At 38.1% G+C, this 19,196-nt stretch overlaps 8 protein-coding genes across 12 annotated transcripts; 4 read left to right on the forward strand and 4 right to left on the reverse strand.

Moving 5' to 3' along the window:
- Positions 1 to 51: 51 nt before the first annotated feature.
- LOC6558423 (protein MIX23) lies at positions 52 to 1,024 on the forward strand. Its single transcript, XM_001985133.3, has 5 exons — positions 52 to 129; positions 184 to 227; positions 303 to 449; positions 509 to 631; positions 695 to 1,024. Exons 2-5 carry the CDS (start codon positions 192 to 194, stop codon positions 797 to 799), a joined length of 411 nt encoding a protein of 136 aa, XP_001985169.1. The 5' UTR covers positions 52 to 129; positions 184 to 191; the 3' UTR covers positions 800 to 1,024.
- On the reverse strand, positions 1,012 to 1,353 carry LOC6558432 (DNA repair protein SWI5 homolog). The gene has a single exon (XM_001985132.2). The coding sequence runs from the start codon at positions 1,252 to 1,254 to the stop codon at positions 1,045 to 1,047; it is 210 nt and encodes a 69-aa protein (XP_001985168.1). The 5' UTR covers positions 1,255 to 1,353; the 3' UTR covers positions 1,012 to 1,044.
- Positions 1,354 to 1,390: 37 nt separating this feature from the next.
- LOC6558439 (importin subunit alpha-7) lies at positions 1,391 to 7,773 on the forward strand. 2 transcript variants are annotated; one of them, XM_032743277.2, is made up of 6 exons: positions 1,391 to 1,450; positions 2,046 to 2,816; positions 2,891 to 3,154; positions 3,215 to 3,714; positions 3,775 to 3,914; positions 7,702 to 7,773. In XM_032743277.2, exons 2-6 carry the CDS (start codon positions 2,071 to 2,073, stop codon positions 7,741 to 7,743), a joined length of 1,692 nt encoding a protein of 563 aa, XP_032599168.1. In that variant the 5' UTR covers positions 1,391 to 1,450; positions 2,046 to 2,070; the 3' UTR covers positions 7,744 to 7,773. The 2 variants fall into 2 exon arrangements, with proteins under 2 accessions (XP_032599168.1, XP_032599167.1); XM_032743276.1 differs by lacking the exons at positions 1,391 to 1,450; positions 7,702 to 7,773 and having other exon boundaries at positions 2,034 to 2,816; positions 3,775 to 4,241.
- Positions 5,131 to 7,101, forward strand: LOC6558445. The gene is made up of 4 exons (XM_043215704.1): positions 5,131 to 5,526; positions 5,702 to 5,926; positions 6,003 to 6,571; positions 6,635 to 7,101. The coding sequence occupies exons 1-4, from the start codon at positions 5,187 to 5,189 to the stop codon at positions 7,013 to 7,015; spliced, it is 1,515 nt and encodes a 504-aa protein (XP_043071639.1). The 5' UTR covers positions 5,131 to 5,186; the 3' UTR covers positions 7,016 to 7,101.
- Positions 7,118 to 14,045, reverse strand: LOC6558459 (probable cytochrome P450 305a1). Of its 2 annotated transcripts, XM_032743278.1 has the most exons (3): positions 13,635 to 14,045; positions 11,319 to 12,667; positions 7,118 to 7,545 (listed from the first exon to the last, which is right to left on the reverse strand). In XM_032743278.1, exons 1-3 carry the CDS (start codon positions 13,726 to 13,728, stop codon positions 7,450 to 7,452), a joined length of 1,539 nt encoding a protein of 512 aa, XP_032599169.1. In that variant the 5' UTR covers positions 13,729 to 14,045; the 3' UTR covers positions 7,118 to 7,449. The 2 variants fall into 2 exon arrangements, with proteins under 2 accessions (XP_032599169.1, XP_001985164.1); XM_001985128.2 differs by lacking the exon at positions 7,118 to 7,545 and having other exon boundaries at positions 10,765 to 12,667.
- Positions 8,848 to 10,858, forward strand: LOC116806515. The gene is made up of 4 exons (XM_032743279.2): positions 8,848 to 9,282; positions 9,458 to 9,679; positions 9,756 to 10,330; positions 10,394 to 10,858. Exons 1-4 carry the CDS (start codon positions 8,943 to 8,945, stop codon positions 10,772 to 10,774), a joined length of 1,518 nt encoding a protein of 505 aa, XP_032599170.2. The 5' UTR covers positions 8,848 to 8,942; the 3' UTR covers positions 10,775 to 10,858.
- A 416-nt stretch (positions 14,046 to 14,461) lies between the features above and the next one.
- LOC6558467 (protein cycle) lies at positions 14,462 to 16,893 on the reverse strand. 2 transcript variants are annotated; one of them, XM_032738728.2, is made up of 6 exons: positions 16,722 to 16,860; positions 16,339 to 16,413; positions 16,266 to 16,268; positions 15,388 to 15,836; positions 14,891 to 15,320; positions 14,462 to 14,821 (listed from the first exon to the last, which is right to left on the reverse strand). In XM_032738728.2, exons 1-6 carry the CDS (start codon positions 16,733 to 16,735, stop codon positions 14,560 to 14,562), a joined length of 1,233 nt encoding a protein of 410 aa, XP_032594619.1. In that variant the 5' UTR covers positions 16,736 to 16,860; the 3' UTR covers positions 14,462 to 14,559. The 2 variants fall into 2 exon arrangements, with proteins under 2 accessions (XP_032594619.1, XP_001985163.1); XM_001985127.3 differs by lacking the exon at positions 16,266 to 16,268 and having other exon boundaries at positions 16,722 to 16,893.
- Positions 16,894 to 17,067: 174 nt separating this feature from the next.
- On the reverse strand, positions 17,068 to 18,713 carry LOC6558486 (acidic fibroblast growth factor intracellular-binding protein). Of its 2 annotated transcripts, none has more exons than XM_032738734.2 (8): positions 18,658 to 18,713; positions 18,517 to 18,595; positions 18,116 to 18,434; positions 17,952 to 18,059; positions 17,757 to 17,886; positions 17,595 to 17,695; positions 17,277 to 17,531; positions 17,068 to 17,212 (listed from the first exon to the last, which is right to left on the reverse strand). In XM_032738734.2, exons 1-8 carry the CDS (start codon positions 18,658 to 18,660, stop codon positions 17,134 to 17,136), a joined length of 1,074 nt encoding a protein of 357 aa, XP_032594625.2. In that variant the 5' UTR covers positions 18,661 to 18,713; the 3' UTR covers positions 17,068 to 17,133. The 2 variants fall into 2 exon arrangements, with proteins under 2 accessions (XP_032594625.2, XP_001985162.3); XM_001985126.3 differs by having other exon boundaries at positions 17,757 to 17,889; positions 18,658 to 18,712.
- Positions 18,714 to 19,196: the final 483 nt, after the last annotated feature.

Raw genomic sequence — 19,196 nt, forward strand, 5'->3', positions numbered from 1 at the left:
AACGGTATATTAGCAAAGAGTTCGACGTAAATAATTCGAGGCGGCAAGAAAACATTGGCTTTTCTAATTAACCAATCTGAATAATGTGGCAACGCTTTTGAAGGCACATTGCGCCGGCAAAATACATATGTACATGTGTTTTTTTGTTTTGTTTTCCTTTTAATTTTTATAAAATTTACTTAGCTCTTCCGATGGCTACTACTTGCTTTGATTTTCTGGGTTTCCAAGTGAGTCACATTGCATAAATAATATACACACATTAATTCAAAAGACACACGTTTTTTTTTGTTCATATTTGATAGGAGGCACTGAAGAAGATGCGAGATGTAGACGATAAAATTATATATGCGTTAAACGCACTACCAACGGAATCGTTTAAAGGCCAAGTAAATAGTGAGAGCACATGCCGTGATTTATACGCCAAGCTGCAGCAGTCGCATCTCTCACGGGTAAACTTATATTTATAATTGCTGTATTTTAACACTAACACTTTTTTTTAACTCGGCAGCAAAACAACATACGCAATTGCATAACTTTGTCGGCGACCACATTAAAGCAGCTACGCGAGCAGCGGGAAAAACAACCGGATGATGTCGATGTCGACAGTAAATTCAAGGCAGAGCAACGCAAGGTTTGCCTTTTTGTATCAAACTTTACTATATTTAAATCTAATATCTTTTAATTTGTTGTTTAGCTGAGAGTGTTGCAATCGGAGCTAAATGTAGAGGATATAATCAAGGAGCGGACTTACAAGGCATTTAATGAACGTTGCAGAGCCTATTTTCATGCCGGTCAATGAATTTAAGTAGGTTAGCTGCAGCAATAGCAACAATATTTATATATGCGATTTGTTGTTGGCATGCAATGGAGGGAAGGCAGTGCAGTGAATTGTTTAGTTGTAAGTGAAATTTTTAGTTATAAACAGACAGCGACTGCCCAGTAAATTTGTTATCAACCAGTGCGGTTTACAAGCACATGGCTTTTTTTATTTTGAAAAGAAATACATTTAACTAAATGAATCTTATATTTGTATTTGTTTTGCCCTCAATCATGGCTAGGCAGATTGTACATCTTGTGTATGTCTTTAACTGTTAATCCTTTTGCCTGCGCCAAGGCTCCGAGCACCGTTTGTGTGGCATCTTTAAGATTGTTGTACTTGTGTAAAAGTTGTAAGTGTTTTTGCTTCTGCTTTTGCAAATCAGCTTCGTTGATTATTTCCTGTGTTGTATTCTGTTGATATTTGGAATTGTTCATTGTTGGCGCTATTTTGTGTTATTACAAATGATTGATATCGTTATCGAAATTAATTTTGTTGCACAATCAGCTGTAATGCAATGAAATAAGTCTGGCAACCCTCTACGCCCAACTAAAAACGTGTGGCGTATCGTGACTAAAATTTGCATTTGTGTGTTGAACTATTAATAGACGCTTCAAATTGGCAGAAACACAGGTATAGTGATGCAAAATTTCAGCTACAACTTCGAACAAAAACCAAACTTCCTTTTTCAAAAATAGTGAAGAGCAAGCAGGAAAAAAGCGAGAGTGCAGTATTTGCTGACGCTGACCTAAGCCCATCATACACGCACACGTTCACGAGCGTGTGCTTGTATGCATGCATGTGCGTATGTGTGTATACATGTGCATACATATGTAATTACAATTAGAATGTGAAAGTGTTGTTGCTGTGCAAATAGAAAAGTACTCGTAAAATGCATAGGAAATATTAAATCTAAGCACTTAATAGGGACCAGCTCATCGTACGCATTCAAGCTCAACCTAACTGCTCAAGCTGACAACCCTGAATATACAAAAAAAAAACTGAATAGTAAAAGTAAAATGCAAAGGTTGTCGACGTGACGATACTCTGCAAAACTTAATTTAAGATAATATATATATATATATGTAGAATATACATCGATGTAGGCACTTATTTTGATGTGTTGTGCTGTGTGTAGTTTATCGAAAAGATTCGAGCACAAAAATGAATATACATTACATATTTACTAAATTGTTAAGCATATGCTTTAATTAAGCGACTCTTGCAGAACTGCTAATATCAACAGACAGACAATGTCCGCCACACACAAACAGCGCTATAAAAATGCCGCACTCGACTCCACAGAGATGCGACGCAGACGCGAGGAGGTTGGCATTCAGCTGCGTAAAACGAAACGTGAACAGCAGCTCTCCAAGCGACGCAATGTGGTGTTGGATCCAACACCGACATCCACGCCAGGCATCGCCGGAGGCATCGAGAACAGTGCCAGCAGTGGCGACAACCAACACCACGCGGGCGACATGCATATGGCTGATAGTAGTGGCCAAGGAATGGGTGTCGGTGGAATAGTGCAATCGCATGGAGTTGGCGGCATCGGTGGACAGTCGGCGGAGGTGGCTGTCGCTCAATCGATAATTAATGCGGAGATGATACAAATGTTATATAGCGACAAGGAGCGAGATCAGCTGGAGGCAACACAGAAGTTTCGCAAACTGCTGTCCCGCGATCCCAATCCGCCCATTGAAGAGGTCATACAGAAAGACATTGTGCCACAATTCGTAAAGTTCTTGCGCAACAACACAAATGCAACGCTACAATTTGAGGCAGCCTGGACGCTGACAAACATTGCGTCGGGCACATCGCATCAAACGAAAATTGTCATCGAGGCTGGTGCCGTGCCCATTTTTATTGAGCTGCTCTCCAGCCCCCATGATGATGTGCAGGAGCAGGCTGTCTGGGCGCTAGGCAATATAGCTGGCGATTCACCCACGTGTCGCGATCATTTGCTCAGCTCGTGCATTTTGATGCCGCTTTTGAAGTGAGTAGAAGAGTCTTAAAATCACCACATTTTATGATTAACTTTTGCGAACCTTTTTTGCAAATTTACCACAGCGTGCTGAGCACATCGGATCGTATCACAATGATTCGGAATGCTGTGTGGACGCTGTCCAATTTGTGCCGTGGCAAAAATCCGCCTGCCGATTTTTCAAAAATCGTACACGGTCTCCCAATACTAGCGCGACTTCTGGACTACACTGATGTGGATGTGCTCAGCGACACATGTTGGGCCATTAGCTATCTATCGGATGGACCCAACGACAAAATTCAGGCCGTTATTGATGCGGGCGTCTGCCGTCGTCTTGTTGAACTCCTTTTGTAAGTGTCCACTGATAATTGGGGATAACAATGGAATGATAACTCCCTTCATATTAACAGGCATCCGCAGCAGAATGTTAGCACTGCGGCCCTTCGCGCTGTGGGCAATATTGTCACCGGCGATGATCAGCAGACCCAAGTGATATTGAGCTATAATGCCCTGCCGTGCATCAGCCTTTTGCTGTGCTCCACGGCCGAAACGATTAAGAAGGAATCTTGCTGGACCATATCAAATATTGCGGCCGGCAATCGTGACCAAATCCAGGCAATTATCAATGCCAATATATTTCCGCAGTTGATGAGCATAATGCAAACGGCTGATTTTAAAACACGCAAAGAAGCCGCTTGGGCCATAACAAATGCCACCAGTAGTGGTTCCTCGGAGCAGATACACTATTTAGTCCAGGTGGGCTGTGTGCCGCCCATGTGCGATTTTCTCACTGTCGTCGATTCGGATATTGTTCAGGTTGCGTTGAATGCTCTCGAGAATATACTGAAAGCAGGCGAAAAGTTTCAAGTACGGCCCAATCCCTATGCAATGACCATTGAAGAGTGTGGTGGTAAGTCGAAGTTATTTTGTGTTATAGTAATTTATCATAGTAATATCATATATTACACAGGTTTAGATAAAATTGAATATCTGCAGTCGCATGAGAATCGCGACATTTATCACAAGTCATTCTACATTATCGAACAGTACTTTGGCAACGAGGAGGAGGACACGCGTGTGGCGCCCGTTGCTGGGACTCAGCAGTACGAGTTTAATCCGCAGAATATGCCCGATAGCGGATTCAATTTCTAGCATGACTACAGAAATAACACTACAAAACAAGCGGTAAAGCAACACAACCAGCGGAGCAAAACCGGAATGTGTGTATCCTATGCACGGCTAGAAAGACAGGCACTGACAACGCCGCAGTGTGCAGTCATTAGCATTTAAGTCGAGTCGAGCCAGGGAAGTGTTTCACGTTTTCTTTGTTTGTTTTTTTTTACTCTTTTGTTACATACTCCTTATCATTATCATTATTAATTGCGAAAGCGTACCGAAAATTAAATGTGTGCATAAGGTCCAGGACCACAACTTGAATAATCCGTACTTGAATCCAAATAGGTTGCAAACACACCAGCATATACATATGTACACATCATGCATGTGTATGTTAGCCAAACAGAATTGAATTGAAATAGTTGATCCATATATATTTGATTGATGATGTACACTCAATGCTTTCCTAATGACTGTAAATATTTTCATTATGCATATAAGTACATATACATATATCTCCATATTTCTGTACATACATATGTACTCTGTGCGTTTGAGAAGCCGGCTTTGGTGTTGTTATTTATACATATTTATGTATGTATACCTACATCTACATTATATAATTATAACGAATAACTTGAAAAGTTTTGATTTTGTTACACAAATTGCAAATCGTAATAGTTCGTTTAAGTTTAAATCGTAAAATTATAATTTAATTTAAATTGTCATTCAATAAAGAACAAGAATCAGACCAGAACGAATTGAAAACCAGTTCTCCTTGATACATTTTCTTTAAAATATTTAAAGTTGGTAATAATGTGATGTTATAATATGCTCGACACCCGCGATCAAATGGATGTATCCAAAGAGTTCCCGAAATAAACAACTATAGCTAACTCAAATTATACAAAGAGGTGTACAACAAATTTATAAAATAAATAAAATGTTAACAAGCACGTTTCATTAAATTGTACATTTTTTTTAATGGAAATATTGCTTTAAAATTTTTAATCTCTAAATTTAAATCGAATAATATTTGAACCAAATTCAACCTACTGTTAATTTGAAAGCACCAGCTTTCAGTGCTATCGATTCTCGATTTTTATTTATTTCGACTAAACAGTCGAAACGTTATTTGTACCAATATGAATAGTTATGTATCGATATCGATTGCACATGTACAGCATTCCTGCGGCAATACGGCTATTAGTGTATTTATACCAGGTTAATGAGTAATCAGTGGAGTTTTACTATTATTCATTCAACATGTTGCGGAGGGAAAGAAGTCAAGCATCTGCCGGTGTTAATCACAGTTATAAAATTATCAGTAGATGGATGCATAAAACTCTAACGGAATGGCAAAGTATTCTCAATCTGAATGGCGCCGAAGTTCTGATCTACGAGGAATACATTGACTCATCGACCAATATTGAGCACTTTGCGAAGTTTATTTTGCTGCTGAGCAGGCATTGCCCAAACTTGACACATGTTCGTTTATTGTTTTCTGGAGAGAAGAGCGATTATTTAGAACAAGGTTTTATCAAATCTCTTTGGCAGTTGCCACACCTAAAGTGCTTAAGTCTATTTGATACCCCCGACACTGAATGTAAGTGTTTTATCTTTAATAATTGTGAATTACTCTTGTCATTTATTTATTGTATTACATAACAACTTTTTATTAAAATCTCCTATATTACGAACACACAACAAATTCTTATCAATGTTTGTTTTATATGTGAAATCATAAAAAATATAATCATATTTCTGATATCAATTCGCAGTCTTTGCTCTGAAGGATGACTCAAATAAACTAACAACTTTAAAAATAGATACTGTCGACGAAAATGTGACAGCTAGTGATTTTTCAAATATATGTGGTTCTCTGATAAATTTGCAAAATATGGTCTGTGAATATGTCTACAGTAGAGAAATAAAAATGGTTGCTGGCTTGTCCAGTTTATCAACATTAAAATCGCTAACTTTATTCTATCCGCCGGAAAATGAATGTAAGTCTTTGAACGATGGTGAGCTGAAACGAATGATATTGATCATCAAATTGATATAAACCTTTTTCTCTTTCAGTAAAACAATTGAAGAATTGTAACCAACTTGAAGCACTTAATCTTTACAAAATTAATAGTAACCTGAGTTCGGATGATTTTCTAGATATATTTAAAGAAAAGCGCAATCTACATTCTCTTTCGATCTGCCTCATAGATAGTAAACTTAGCATTTATCTATCCGAATTAGCTACATATTGTCCAAAGCTAATTAGTCTAACGATTAACCTGCCAATCAAAGATATTGGTAGTTTCGTAAATCTGAAATATGTAGGATTAGACATGGATGGTGAACCATGCTTATCAATCTTGGAAACAAAAGAATTCTTTGAAAACTTGACGCAATTGCAGCATCTCCAGTTTCTCTCTTTGGATACGACACCAGAAAACCTAAATGAAAACGAAGCTCTGCTCAAAATTATACTTAACTGTACAAACTTAAGATACCTCCGTTTGCCATACAAAACGCAAGGATTCAATGAACTCATTCTAAATCTACCCAATTATCTAAGTAAGCGTAACTTCCAACCGAAGTCGCCATTTGTGCTGTCTGTGCAGGGCAGCGATGCACTGACCGATGTGGAAGATAAGGTAAAATCCAAATTGTACAATATCTGTGTAATTTCTTATTAATTTCTCATTTTATTTTCAAAGTTAAAGGCACATCCCCGCGGTGAATTGCTGCATTTGGATTGGAATGGCAAAATGTTTGCATCCGAACTTAAAAGCCTAAGCGAATCTTTAGGCCATTCCGATGCATATACGGACGACAGAAATATATTCAAATTTCCTGGAAAGGTGGCCGGTGATTCATTTGGTCCAGTGGATAGATGGTCATCTAACGCGAATTACAAATTGGCTCTTAAATCATGCACCAACAAATTTAATCTGGACTACGACGAGGAGCTAATAAAAAGATGCCGAGATTTCACCATTAATAATGCTGAATATGAAATATCGAACATGGAATTCGCATTCAATTTAAAATATGATTCAATAGATGAGGACAATAAATTTCCAGAGGCGGAGAGTTAATCAATTGCATTTTATTAATATAATATAATTATAAATTTTATAGATGTATTATACGACTTAAATATATATTTCTTGTAAATTTAATATCATTATTTTGGTCAAGTAAAAAGATGTTGGGGATTCACTTTGCTTTGCTTACCGGGTGGCAATAACTATAGAATTACATATATATGCAGTCGATAAATTGTGTTGGTCGACCATCTGACTGTCATCGATGCTATCGATATTATCAATATAAACAGGACTGTTTCCATAAACTCTTTTTCAAATTTTAAGCAAACTGTATTACCAAGAAATTGCAATAGAAATTATAGCAAAATCGTTTTGAAATTTCTTTTATTATATCAAATTGAATTGTGGATTGAAAATTGTAATTGAATGTGTGTAAAGACCAGTGTAAATAACTTGTTGCCCACAGCATTTTTCAATTAAATTCACTTGCGCTTTACGAAACGCACTTTGTATGGCTTGGGCGTCAGTGTGATGCCCGGTTGAAGGATCAATGATGGTGTTTCACCCTCGGGCAGTACCACGCGAAACTGCTGCATGCTGCTGTTGCTGCTGCTATGCATATTGGCGGCCACTTCGGCATATACCTGCTCTTGCACATCCTGCCGCATGGCTAGCATCATGAGCGCCAGATTGATTGTGTTACTGATCGTTTGTGAGCCCAGCAGCAATACGAGTTTAATCCGCAGAATATGCCCGATAGCGGATTCAATTTCTAGCATGACTACAGAAATAACACTACAAAACAAGCGGTATGCAAACCCAACCAGCGGAGCAAAACCGGAATGTGTGTATCCTATGCACGGCTAGAAAGACAGGCACTGACAACGCCGCAGTGTGCAGTCATTAGCATTTAAGTCGAGTCGAGCCAGGGAAGTGTTTCACGTTTTCTTTGTTTGTTTTTTTTTACTCTTTTGTTACATACTCCTTATCAATATCATTATTAATTGCGAAAGCGTACCGAAAATTAAATGTGTGAATAAGGTCCAGGACCACAACTTGAATAATCCGTACTTGAATCCAAATAGGTTGCAAACACACCAGCATATACATATGTACACATCATGCATGTGTATGTTAGCCAAACAGAATTGAATTGAAATAGTTGATCCATATATATTTGATTGATGATGTACACTCAATGCTTTCCTAATGACTGTAAATATTTTCATTATGCATATAAGTACATTTACATATATCTCCATATTTCTGTACATACATATGTACTCTGTGCGTTTGAGAAGCCGGCTTTGGTGTTGTTATTTATACATATTTATGTATGTATAGCTACATCTACATTATATAATTATAACGAATAACTTGAAAAGTTTTGATTTTGTTACACAAATTGCAAATCGTAATAGTTCGTTTAAGTTTAAATCGTAAAATTATAATTTAATTTAAATTGTCATTCAATAAAGAACAAGAATCAGACCAGAACGAATTGAAAACCAGTTCTCCTTGATACCTTTTCTTTAAAATATTTAAAGTTGGTAATAATGTGATGTTATAATATGCTCGACACCCGCGATCAAATGGATGTATCCAAAGAGTTCCCGAAATAAACAACTATAGCTAACTCAAATTATACAAAGAGGTGTACAACAAATTTATAAAATAAATAAAATGTTAACAAGCACGTTTCATTAAATTGTACATTTTTTTTAATGGAAATATTGCTTTAAAATTTTTAATCTCTAAATTTAAATCGAATAATATTTGAACCAAATTCAACCTACTGTTAATTTGAAAGCACCAGCTTTCAGTGCTATCGATTCTCGATTTTTATTTATTTCGACTAAACAGTCGAAACGTTATTGTGTACCACATGTACAGCATTCTTGCGGCAATACGGCTATTAATGTATTTATACCAGGTTAATGAGTAATCAGTAGAGTTTTACTATTATTCATTCAACATGTTGCGGAGGGGAAGAAGTCAAGCATCTGCCGGTGTTAATCACAGTTATAAAATTATCAGTAGATGGATGCATAAAACTCTAACAGAATGGCAAAGTATTCTCAATCTGAATGGCGCCGAAGTTCTGATCTACGAGGAATACATTGACTCATCGACCAATATTGAGCACTTTGCGAAGTTTATTTTGCTGCTGAGCAGGCATTGCCCAAACTTGACACATGTCCGTTTATTCTTTTCTGTAGAGAAGAGCGATTATTTAGAAGTAGGTTTTATCAAACATCTTTGGCAATTGCCACACCTAAAGTGCTTAAGTCTGATTGATACCCCCGACACTGAATGTAAGTGTTTTATCTTTAATAATTGTGAATTACTCTTGTCATTTATTTATTGTATTACATAACAACTTTTTATTAAAATCTCCTATATTACGAACACACAACAAATTCTTATCAATGTTTGTTTTATATGTGAAATCATAAAAAATATAATCATATTTCTGATATCAATTCGCAGACTTTGCTCTGAAGGATGACTCAAATAAACTAACAACTTTAAAAATAGATACTGTCGACGCAAATGTGACATATATCTGTTCAAATATATGTTGTTCTCTGATAAATTTGCAAAATTTGGTCTGTGAATATGTCTACAATAGTAAAATAAAAATTGTTGCTGGCTTGTCCAGTTTATCAACATTAAAATCGCTAACTTTATTCTATGCGCCGGAAAATGAATGTAAGTCTTAGAACGATGGTGAGCTGAAACGAATGATATTGATCATCAAATTGATATAAACCTTTTTCTCTTTCAGTAAAACAATTGAAGAATTGTAACCAACTTGAAGCGCTTAATCTTTACAAAATTAATAGTAACCTGAGTTCGGATGATTTTCTAGATATATTTAAAGAAAAGCGCAATCTACATTCTCTTTCGATCTGCTTCTGCCTCACAGATAGTAAACTTAGCACTTATCTATCCGAATTAGCTACATATTGTCCAAAGCTAATTTGTCTAACGATTAGCCTGCCAATCAAAGATATTGGTAGTTTCGTAAATCTGAAATATGTAGGATTAGACATGGATGGTGAACCATGCTTATCAATCTTGGAAACAAAAGAATTCTTTGAAAACTTGACGCAATTGCAGCATCTCCAGTTTCTCTCTTTGGATACGACACCAGAAAACCTAAATGAAAACGAAGCTCTGCTCAAAATTATACTTAACTGTACAAACTTAAGATACCTCCGTTTGCCATACAAAACGCAAGGATTCAATGAACTCATTCTAAATCTACCCAATTATCTAAGTAAGCGTAACTTCCAACCGAAGTCGCCATTTGTGCTGTCTGTGCAGGGCAGCGATGCACTGACCGATGTGGAAGATAAGGTAAAATCCAAATTGTACAATATCTGTGTAATTTCTTATTAATTTCTCATTTTATTTTCAAAGTTAAAGGCACATCCCCGCGGTGAATTGCTGCATTTGGATTGGAATGGCAAAATGTTTGCATCCGAACTTAAAAGCCTAAGCGAATCTTTAGGCCATTCCGATGCATATACGGACGACAGAAATGTGTTTAAATTTCCTGGAAAGATGGCCGGTGATTCATTAGGTCCAGTGGATAGATGGTCATCTAACGCGTATTATAAATTGTCTCTTAAATCGTGCACCAACAAATTTAATCTGGACTACGACGAGGAGCTAATAAAAAGATGCCGAGATTTCACCATCAGTAATGCTGAATATGAATTATCGAACATGAAATTCGCATTCAATTTAAAATATGATTCAATAGATGAGGACAATAAATTTCCAGAGGCGGAGAGTTAATCAATTGCATTTTATTAATATAATATAATTATAAATTTTATAGATGTATTATACGACTTAAATATATATTTCTTGTAAATTTAATATCATTATTTTGGTCAAGTAAAAAGATGTTGGGGATTCACCATTCCATATCCCACCTGCTTTGCTTACCGGGTGGCAATAACTATAGAATTACATATATATGCAGTCGATAAATTGTGTTGGTCGACCATCTGACTGTCATCGATGCTATCGATATTATCAATATAAACAGGACTGTTTCCATAAACTCTTTTTCAAATTTTAAGCAAACTGTATTACAAAGAAATTGCAATAGAAATTATAGCAAAATCGTTTTGAAATTTCTTTTATTATATCAAATTGAATTGTGGATTGAAAATTGTAATTGAATGTGTGTAAAGACCAGTGTAAATAACTTGTTGCCCACAGCATTTTTCAACTAAATTCACTTGCGCTTTACGAAACGCACTTTGTATGGCTTGGGCGTCAGTGTGATGCCCGGTTGAAGGATCAATGATGGTGTTTCACCCTCGGGCAGTACCACGCGAAAGTGCTGGACAATCCTCACGAGAAACGAGAAAATACATGCGCGAGCCAATGCATCGCCCAAGCATCGACGGCGCCCCAATCCGAAGGGCATAAGATAATCGTCCTTGGAGCATTTGCCGGACGCATCGATAAAACGCTCTGGCCGAAACTCGTGCGGCTCTGTCCAATGCTGCTTATCCATGTGCACCGAGTGCAGGCTAATGAGTATTGTGGAATTCTTCGGTATATCGTAGCCACCCAGCTTGGTCGGCCACAGAGCACGACGCGGCCCCGTTATGGGTGTGATGTGAAAGAAACGCTGCACCTCCATAATGAACGCGTCCATATAGTGGAAGTATTCGCGCCGACTGAGATGTGGAAATGCAACCGTATCCATGCTGCTGTTGCTGCTACTATGCATATTGGCGGCCACTTCGGCATGTACCTGCTCTTGCACATCCTGCCGCATGGCTAGCATCATGAGCGCCAGATTGATTGTGTTACTGGTCGTTTGTGAGCCCGCTATGAAAAAGTCGAGTATTGTCATCACCAGCTGCGTCTCGTTGAAGCTGTCGGTATCCTTGCCCCGACTGCGCATCTCCAGCAGATAGGCAAAGATCAGATCATCACTCTCGTGCTGCTCAACACCGCGCGCCTCGCACTCATCAAGACGACGCCGATGCTCCGCAATTGTCTCCATGAAGAAGCTGTGCATCTCGGCATTCAGTTGTCGTATTAGGTTGTAGCCCGTCCAATTGGGCGCCACATGACGCAGCCAGGGAAATTGTGCCAGTATTCCGCCGCATATGTCAAACAACTTCGAGCGACGATTCATCAGCTCGAGGAGGCGACGCAGTGTGCCATCCTCAGTGCTGGTGATTCTCTCACCGGCAATCAAACACCAGAGCACATTGAGCACACTTTGGGCCAGCCAGTTAACGGGTTCAACGGCCGCCGCATCCGTTTTTGTGAGTTGTTGCATCAGCTGCTCCGCCTCATGCTCGATTTGCTGCTCCATCTGGCTGCGTCCGTAGCCCACGTGGCGCATTTGTTTCATCGCAAAATTGCGATGTTCATACCATAGCTGGCCATCCGTGCACGTGATGCCCTTGCGTGTGCCCATGGTGCGCAGGCGCAGAAAGAAGTTGTCCGGCCTGCCCTCGAACACCTCCTGCAGTTGCACCTCGCGCACCAGCTCATGGCCCAGCGCCACCACTACATACTCCTGGCCCAGCTTCAGGCCCAGTAGCTGGCTGTCATATTTCTTCGCCCACTGCTTGAAGAGCAGATGCTGACCGCCAGCGTCGCGTGCTTCTCTACGGAACTGCAGAGTATTGCCTAGCCAAGGAATAAATCCAGGACCTGTCATCGAAATCGAAATAAATAAATATATCAAATATAATATAAATAATGAAATTAAGAACATATTCACAACCAAAGTTATATTCCCATCTTTAGCTATTGTATACCTAATCTTATCGTCGATAGTATTTGGCACCACCGAAAAATCAGGTAATCAGTTTATAATTAAATCGGTAACTCAAATCTCAATTTTTCGAGTCTGTTCAATACTTATCAGCCATGTGCTTTTACATTTGTGTGTGCTTAACACATGGAGACCTTTTTGTTAGCTTGATTTTGCTTTAATTAATATACAATAATTCTAATTAAACATTTTAAATATACAATAATTCTGATTATACCTTGCAAATAAGAATAATTGTATATTAATTAAATAAATGCATGATTTTAAATTTGATTTGGATAGTGCATATGTAAATCAATTAAGACAACTACGGGTTAATGTGATGGATGTCAAACCATAACTATTTTATCAATTAAATCTATTTGAAATGCTAGACATACGCCGACAACCTTGGGATAAAACGTGTTCCAGTTGGACAATGTATTCCAGCTACCCCTTTCCAATTGGATTGTTGTGGCTAAACTTATCTAGTTGAATTGAAAGTGTCTGTTTGCCATAAATAAACAAAATTGAATAAACAAGTTGATTCCAGAGATGTCCACGCCAAAAAGGCTTTGTTGTTTCTTTTCATTAGCTTTTCCACAGAGCAAAGTTGGAAAAGATTTGCTAACTTGCATTTTCTGTAAGCATTGAATGAATTTGATCAATTGAATTATTTAATGAAAGCACCGACGTCTTTGGCAAAAGTAATGTCACTTTGAAACTAAAAAAAATGAAACTCCGAAGGTCGTAAAGGCGGCTGTATTTATTTTATATATTTGCTTAACTGTCATAACAAAAGCAATACTATAATAATAATATTTCTTTCCTTATGTGTTGGATTCATTTTTGGATAGAGCTCACCTGGCGGAAAATTGCTGGGACGTCGAATTGATTTGAACAGCGAATATATTAGAAATACAATGAGAATGGTTACCAGAAAGATGAGGGAACTCATCTTGCCGATATAATTTTCAACTTATCGACAACAAATCACAACAATTACAACGCGTCCGCATGCCTTGCACACACGATGGCAACTAAAACCAAATCCAATCGGATATGCGCACTGCATGCGCAAAGAGAGAGCGGCACAAGCAAGCCACACATATACACACACACATCCATATGACATACACACACATACATATGTACTTTAACGCTCGTGTATTTTTGCCGGCTTTCGTGTGTGGATGAGGGCCCATTGAATGATTCTACTGAGAACGGCAACATTGATAAAAGCAAATGGGAGAACTAGGCACTATAATAATAATAACTATTCGTTAAATTATATTAAAAAGCGTACAAAATAAAGAGAAACTTTCACTTAAGCGTTGACCATAAAAGGATTTTCTTAAACGAGTTTATTTAATTCAAAAAATGAATTATTGATTACAGCTATCTATATATAGAGCTTCTTTGTTTAAATCTACGAACAGATGATACTTCAAAGGCGGTACGCGTTCGCAGCTCCGCCCTTCACCCTAAAGTTGAACCTGAACCTGATACTGGTTGAAGGTCGAAAGTCATTCTCCTCCACACAATACAAAAGGCTGGCGGAGAAGGTCAGTCTGTGATGAAGACTAACGAGACAATAAAACGTTACTTTTCAAAATTGAACCAGTGTGTAGATATATTAAAAATGTAATGAAGTTGTATAAGAATCGCTTTAGAAAATCAATACAAAATCGTTATTCAGAATATAAACTGCATATTTATTGTGGTTAGTTCTTGAATCATCGAAAAACAGTTGAAACCATTTAGAAAAGGGGCTACGACGACGACCTTCCTACAGGAACACCGAATTCTTGGCAATTATAAAATCAATGTCGTTTGTCCATGGATTCTTGAAGGCGCGCCATTCACTCTGCAGCTGGATGTAGCCATTGTCCTTGCAGCGAAAGCGATACACCTGAGTGGTGATATTCTCGGGCACCTGCATAACCATCTTATGGCACTCGACCAGCGCTGAAATGTCCTCTTTGTGGAAATAATCGTAGAAACTGGTGCCCAGTATTTCCTGTGGCAAGAAGCCAATCACCAATGTGGCACTGTAAATTAAAAATAATAAATTACAGATTTGTATATGCTTCATTAGTGCAACAATTGCAGAAACCAACCGCTGATCGATGAAAAGGAACTTGCCCTCGGCCGAGTGACGGGATATGAAGAGAACATGCCTAATGTGGGGATTATTGTCCAGCGAGGTGGGCGGACAGGAATTGAGCACATTAGGTGGTATCCGTCCAATGGCCACGAGGCAGGATAGATTCGTTGTTTGCTCATCACTGTCGCCATCCTGATCCTCGTCCTTGATGGGCGTCCATGATTTTAAATATCCAGTGCATTGTATAACCTGATATTTATGATCCATATTCAGCTTTGATTTGCGTTTGGTGGAGCTACGCGAACTAGACGATGTGTCCGATTCGTCCTTGATCTGATTGTTGTTTGCCGCACGCAGTTTCATGCGACAGAAGAAGGAACGTCGAGCTCCGGGACAAAGGCGACACAAGCTCTGCGGCACATCCGTCTTAACCGGCAACATGGCTATAAAACACAAATATCTCTAGCAATTAACGTGTATGCATATATAATTTATAGGATTATCACTCACTCTTGGCATCGATGAGACGCTCGCGTGGACACTGCTCCAGCGAGGACAACTGCTCCTTCACCTTGACAATATCCTTGGGATGCAGTACATCGAACCAGCTCTGGCCGAGAAGATCAGCCTGCGTGCAATTCAACACGTTCGACACGGAATTGGAGACAAATAAAATGCGTCCACGGTCACAACCCACAACGAAGAGAAACCCCTCCGACGCCTGCAATATGATCATCTTTAGCTCCTGGTCGGACAGAAAACTTGGCCTATAATCGCCCCCATTATAGGGATGCAGGCTGCCGCGTATCCCCCGCAAATGCTGCACAGCCATGCGCAGCACAGTCAGCTTGTCCAGCTTACGCTGCATCGCATAGCACATGGGTATCATTGAGGATAGCTCGTTGATGTATGTGTTCATCTTATCGCGTCGCCTTTTCTCAATCTCACTGTGATTCTGTCTATCGAGCAATATGCGAGAGAACATTTTGTTATTACACTGAATGCTCGAAAATTACATTTTCAGAAGATAGTTCAAGTAAAATGTATAATTTAAATATAACGAAGATTCAATTTGGAACAAAAAACTACTAAATTCCGAGCGAGCACTGTATTATTAAGTGCAATTTTATCCATAATCAAGATTGGAAAAGTTATCTTCGGAGAGCCGAAGATTAATTACCCTTACAGACATATGGCCATACGTATATGGGCAAAGTATTTGTATAAAAAAGTAACGTTTTTAGTTTTTAGTAAGAACTCGACTTTCCGACCAATAGTTCCTGGGGCAGCTATATGTCTACTGAAAAGAGATCTCACTTGAAAACAGACAGACGGACGAACAAACATAATAAATGGGGTCTCCTTTTTGTGTGACAAAATTATAATACCCTCTGCAAGGGTATAAAAGTTTGATATTAATATGTGATTGATTAGCCATTGGCTGCATAGATTGATGCTTACTTGCGATTCTCATCCATTGTGCGCGTCGACTTCTCATCACCGGGTATTTCGTCCTCCAGATCCTCCAGGTTTTCACTGTAAGAGGCGCAATTATTATTACCAGGAATTGACATTGGTAATCAATCAAACAATCAGTTAACAGCTTTTATTGCGCGTTAACATTAACATTGACGTTTTTTTAAGTGGTTGTCAAAAGCATCATCAAAATCAACCCCATTGAATTCCAAAAATAATCCGGCAACTGTTGCTCGCCGTTCATCTGACATCCCCCAGAAGAACACATGTAAACCAAAAAACGTTTCATAGACATGTGTGTGTGTGTGTGTAAGTCACCCATACTTAGAGAAATTTATAATTTGCAATGCACACGCAATAGAACATACCAAAACTCTTGCATGGCTCCGCTTATGCAAATTAACAATAAATTTTTGTTTAATTGACTGTGATTTTGAATACGCTTCCTGGTTGCCAGCAATTCTTTTGTTTACAAACAATTTAAGGAACCGTCGGCGAGCGAGCAGCGAACACGGCAATTGGAGAAGTATCTGCAATTTGTCAAATGCAAGCTTTCCCATGGCTTAAGCTTTTTCGCGCGTCTGGCAACTCTGCATGGGAAGCTCGATGCATTTGCAGATGCAAGTCTATCGAGCTTAAAATTTTTTTAAATGTTATATTAAAAATTCAATAAATCATTAATGAATTTTTGACATTCTAATAAAATACTGAATATCAAATGTTTATAGTTTAATTCTAAAATAAATCCAATACTTATATCAAAAGAAAAACATAACTTATTTATATATGATACATTTTATCTAAACATATTGTTATAACTTGCATATAGCGATCCCAAAGGCAACGCGTCTCTTGATCTCTGCAAGGCAAATCATTTAATTAGACACACACATATTTATAATACAAAATTAATACAATCTCACCTAGATATTTCCAAATCCAGAACGCTCTGTGTTATTGAAGAGAGAAATTTATTGACTTGCTCTCGATTCCAGCCATTCTGACGCCAAGGCTCAACCAATTTCTCGCACAGATCGACAAATAAATCTCTCAACTCACGATTCCTATGCAGATTGCAGGCAATGGTGATAAGTGCCCGCCAATACGAACGAAAATTTCCATCTAGCTCGTGAAAAGCGCGCTCCAGCAAAACAGGCTTCAAACGCAGGCAGACAAGACTGCAAAATAAAAATGAATTTGAGCAAAAAATTATAAATCGACTATGTATTTAGATGACACACTGTTTAATCTCCTTTTCCTTGTCCAATAAGCAGCGCAACTCACGCAAATCTAAAAGGAATTCCTTGTCCATTTCGGTGTCATAATACTCGGGTCCGGTGTGCTGAAGAAATTAAAAAATGTAGTGGTTTTTAAAGAACATTTTGAGATTGTAGGCTATTTACCTGATATGTATATGTCCAGTAGATCATGATGGAGTGCGAACAGGTGAGCAAATCGCTAAAGCTCAAATATTGCAATTTCTTTTTGGATGTTTCGAAGCGCAAACAAGCCAAAAACACAATGCAGGCATATCTTCTGTAAATATCGATAGACTTAAATATATAAATAGTACGTGCTTATGTATATCTAATGCTTACTTGGCCAGTTCGTTGGATATAAAGAAATGCTGCTTAATATTATTGGTCAGAGTTCCTGGCATCTCCTCAACAGTTCGAAAAATGCGTTTCACATTGTCAAATTGGCGACTGTACATAGAAATGGTAATATGATATGATATTAATATAATGCACAATTTACTTACCAACACGATTTAAGTTTGACGCAAGTCTTTTCGCCCACTTCGTCCAGATCCTTGCGATAGCGTGATGTCAACTTCTTGCCAAGTATTTCACGTGCCACAACATCATCAATTGAATAATATTTCTCAATGATTAGGTCACGCGTTTCGGGCTCCAATTGGAAACAGGATTGTTCCATCAATTTGGTAGGCGCATGCAAGTAGAGCTCAATCAGTGAATAGGTGCGATAATGGTCCAGAACATCAGATGCAATCAATTCCAGTGGCGCACCCATAGAATGGCCAAATCCCTTCTGCTTTATGTAGCACACCGCTTCGCTGGCTTTGAGAGGGAATAACAATAATAAAAAATAAAAATGAGCATTTTTCGAAATCTGTGCATAACAGACGCGAGAGATACTTACCGGAAAACCCCTCGATCCATAGTTGATAAATTTCTGGATCCACAAGTGTGTAATTGCTTATGAAAACGTCAACATCCCCCTGTAAAAAAGGCATATCCAAAATATTAATGCTTATTTGCTAAGCAGATAACACAAACACACCATGTTTGTTGTTGTTAAATGGTTGTCGATTCATTTCGAATAAGTTCGATTACACGACCCACAAATTCAATTGAGCGAACTAAGTTCGTGATTGTCGCTGCATTTAAATGATATATTTTTGGCATGCAAAAGCTTAAAATTTAGCTGAGCCGAATAACATTTCTTTGGTTAACTGTCATGCGAAATGCTTTCAACAGATCACTAAATGATTTTTTTATACTCAAAAATAATTTTTCATACAGAATTAATTTTATTTTCATATACATTAATATGAAAAAAGCATGATCCGTTTGCTAAAGTATTTTTGTGAAACGTGTCACTGAAACCAGCAAGTAGCAGCTACGAAACTATTCGATAATATATGCTTGACTGCGCATGTCTAAGAATTGGTTTCAAGTGAGAGAAATATGTGTTGGGTATGAAGTTGAAATAATGTGCCAAAATTACATTAGATATAATTTGGTTGCTTACAATTTAAAATCATGTGTTTAATAAATGTGGTTTGTAATTTGTGTAAATACAAATCATCGAATTAATAT

Source organism: Drosophila grimshawi, unplaced genomic scaffold (genome assembly GCF_018153295.1).
Source record: "Drosophila grimshawi isolate 15287-2541.00 unplaced genomic scaffold, ASM1815329v1 contig_44, whole genome shotgun sequence".
Taxonomy (NCBI): Eukaryota; Metazoa; Arthropoda; class Insecta; order Diptera; family Drosophilidae; genus Drosophila; species Drosophila grimshawi.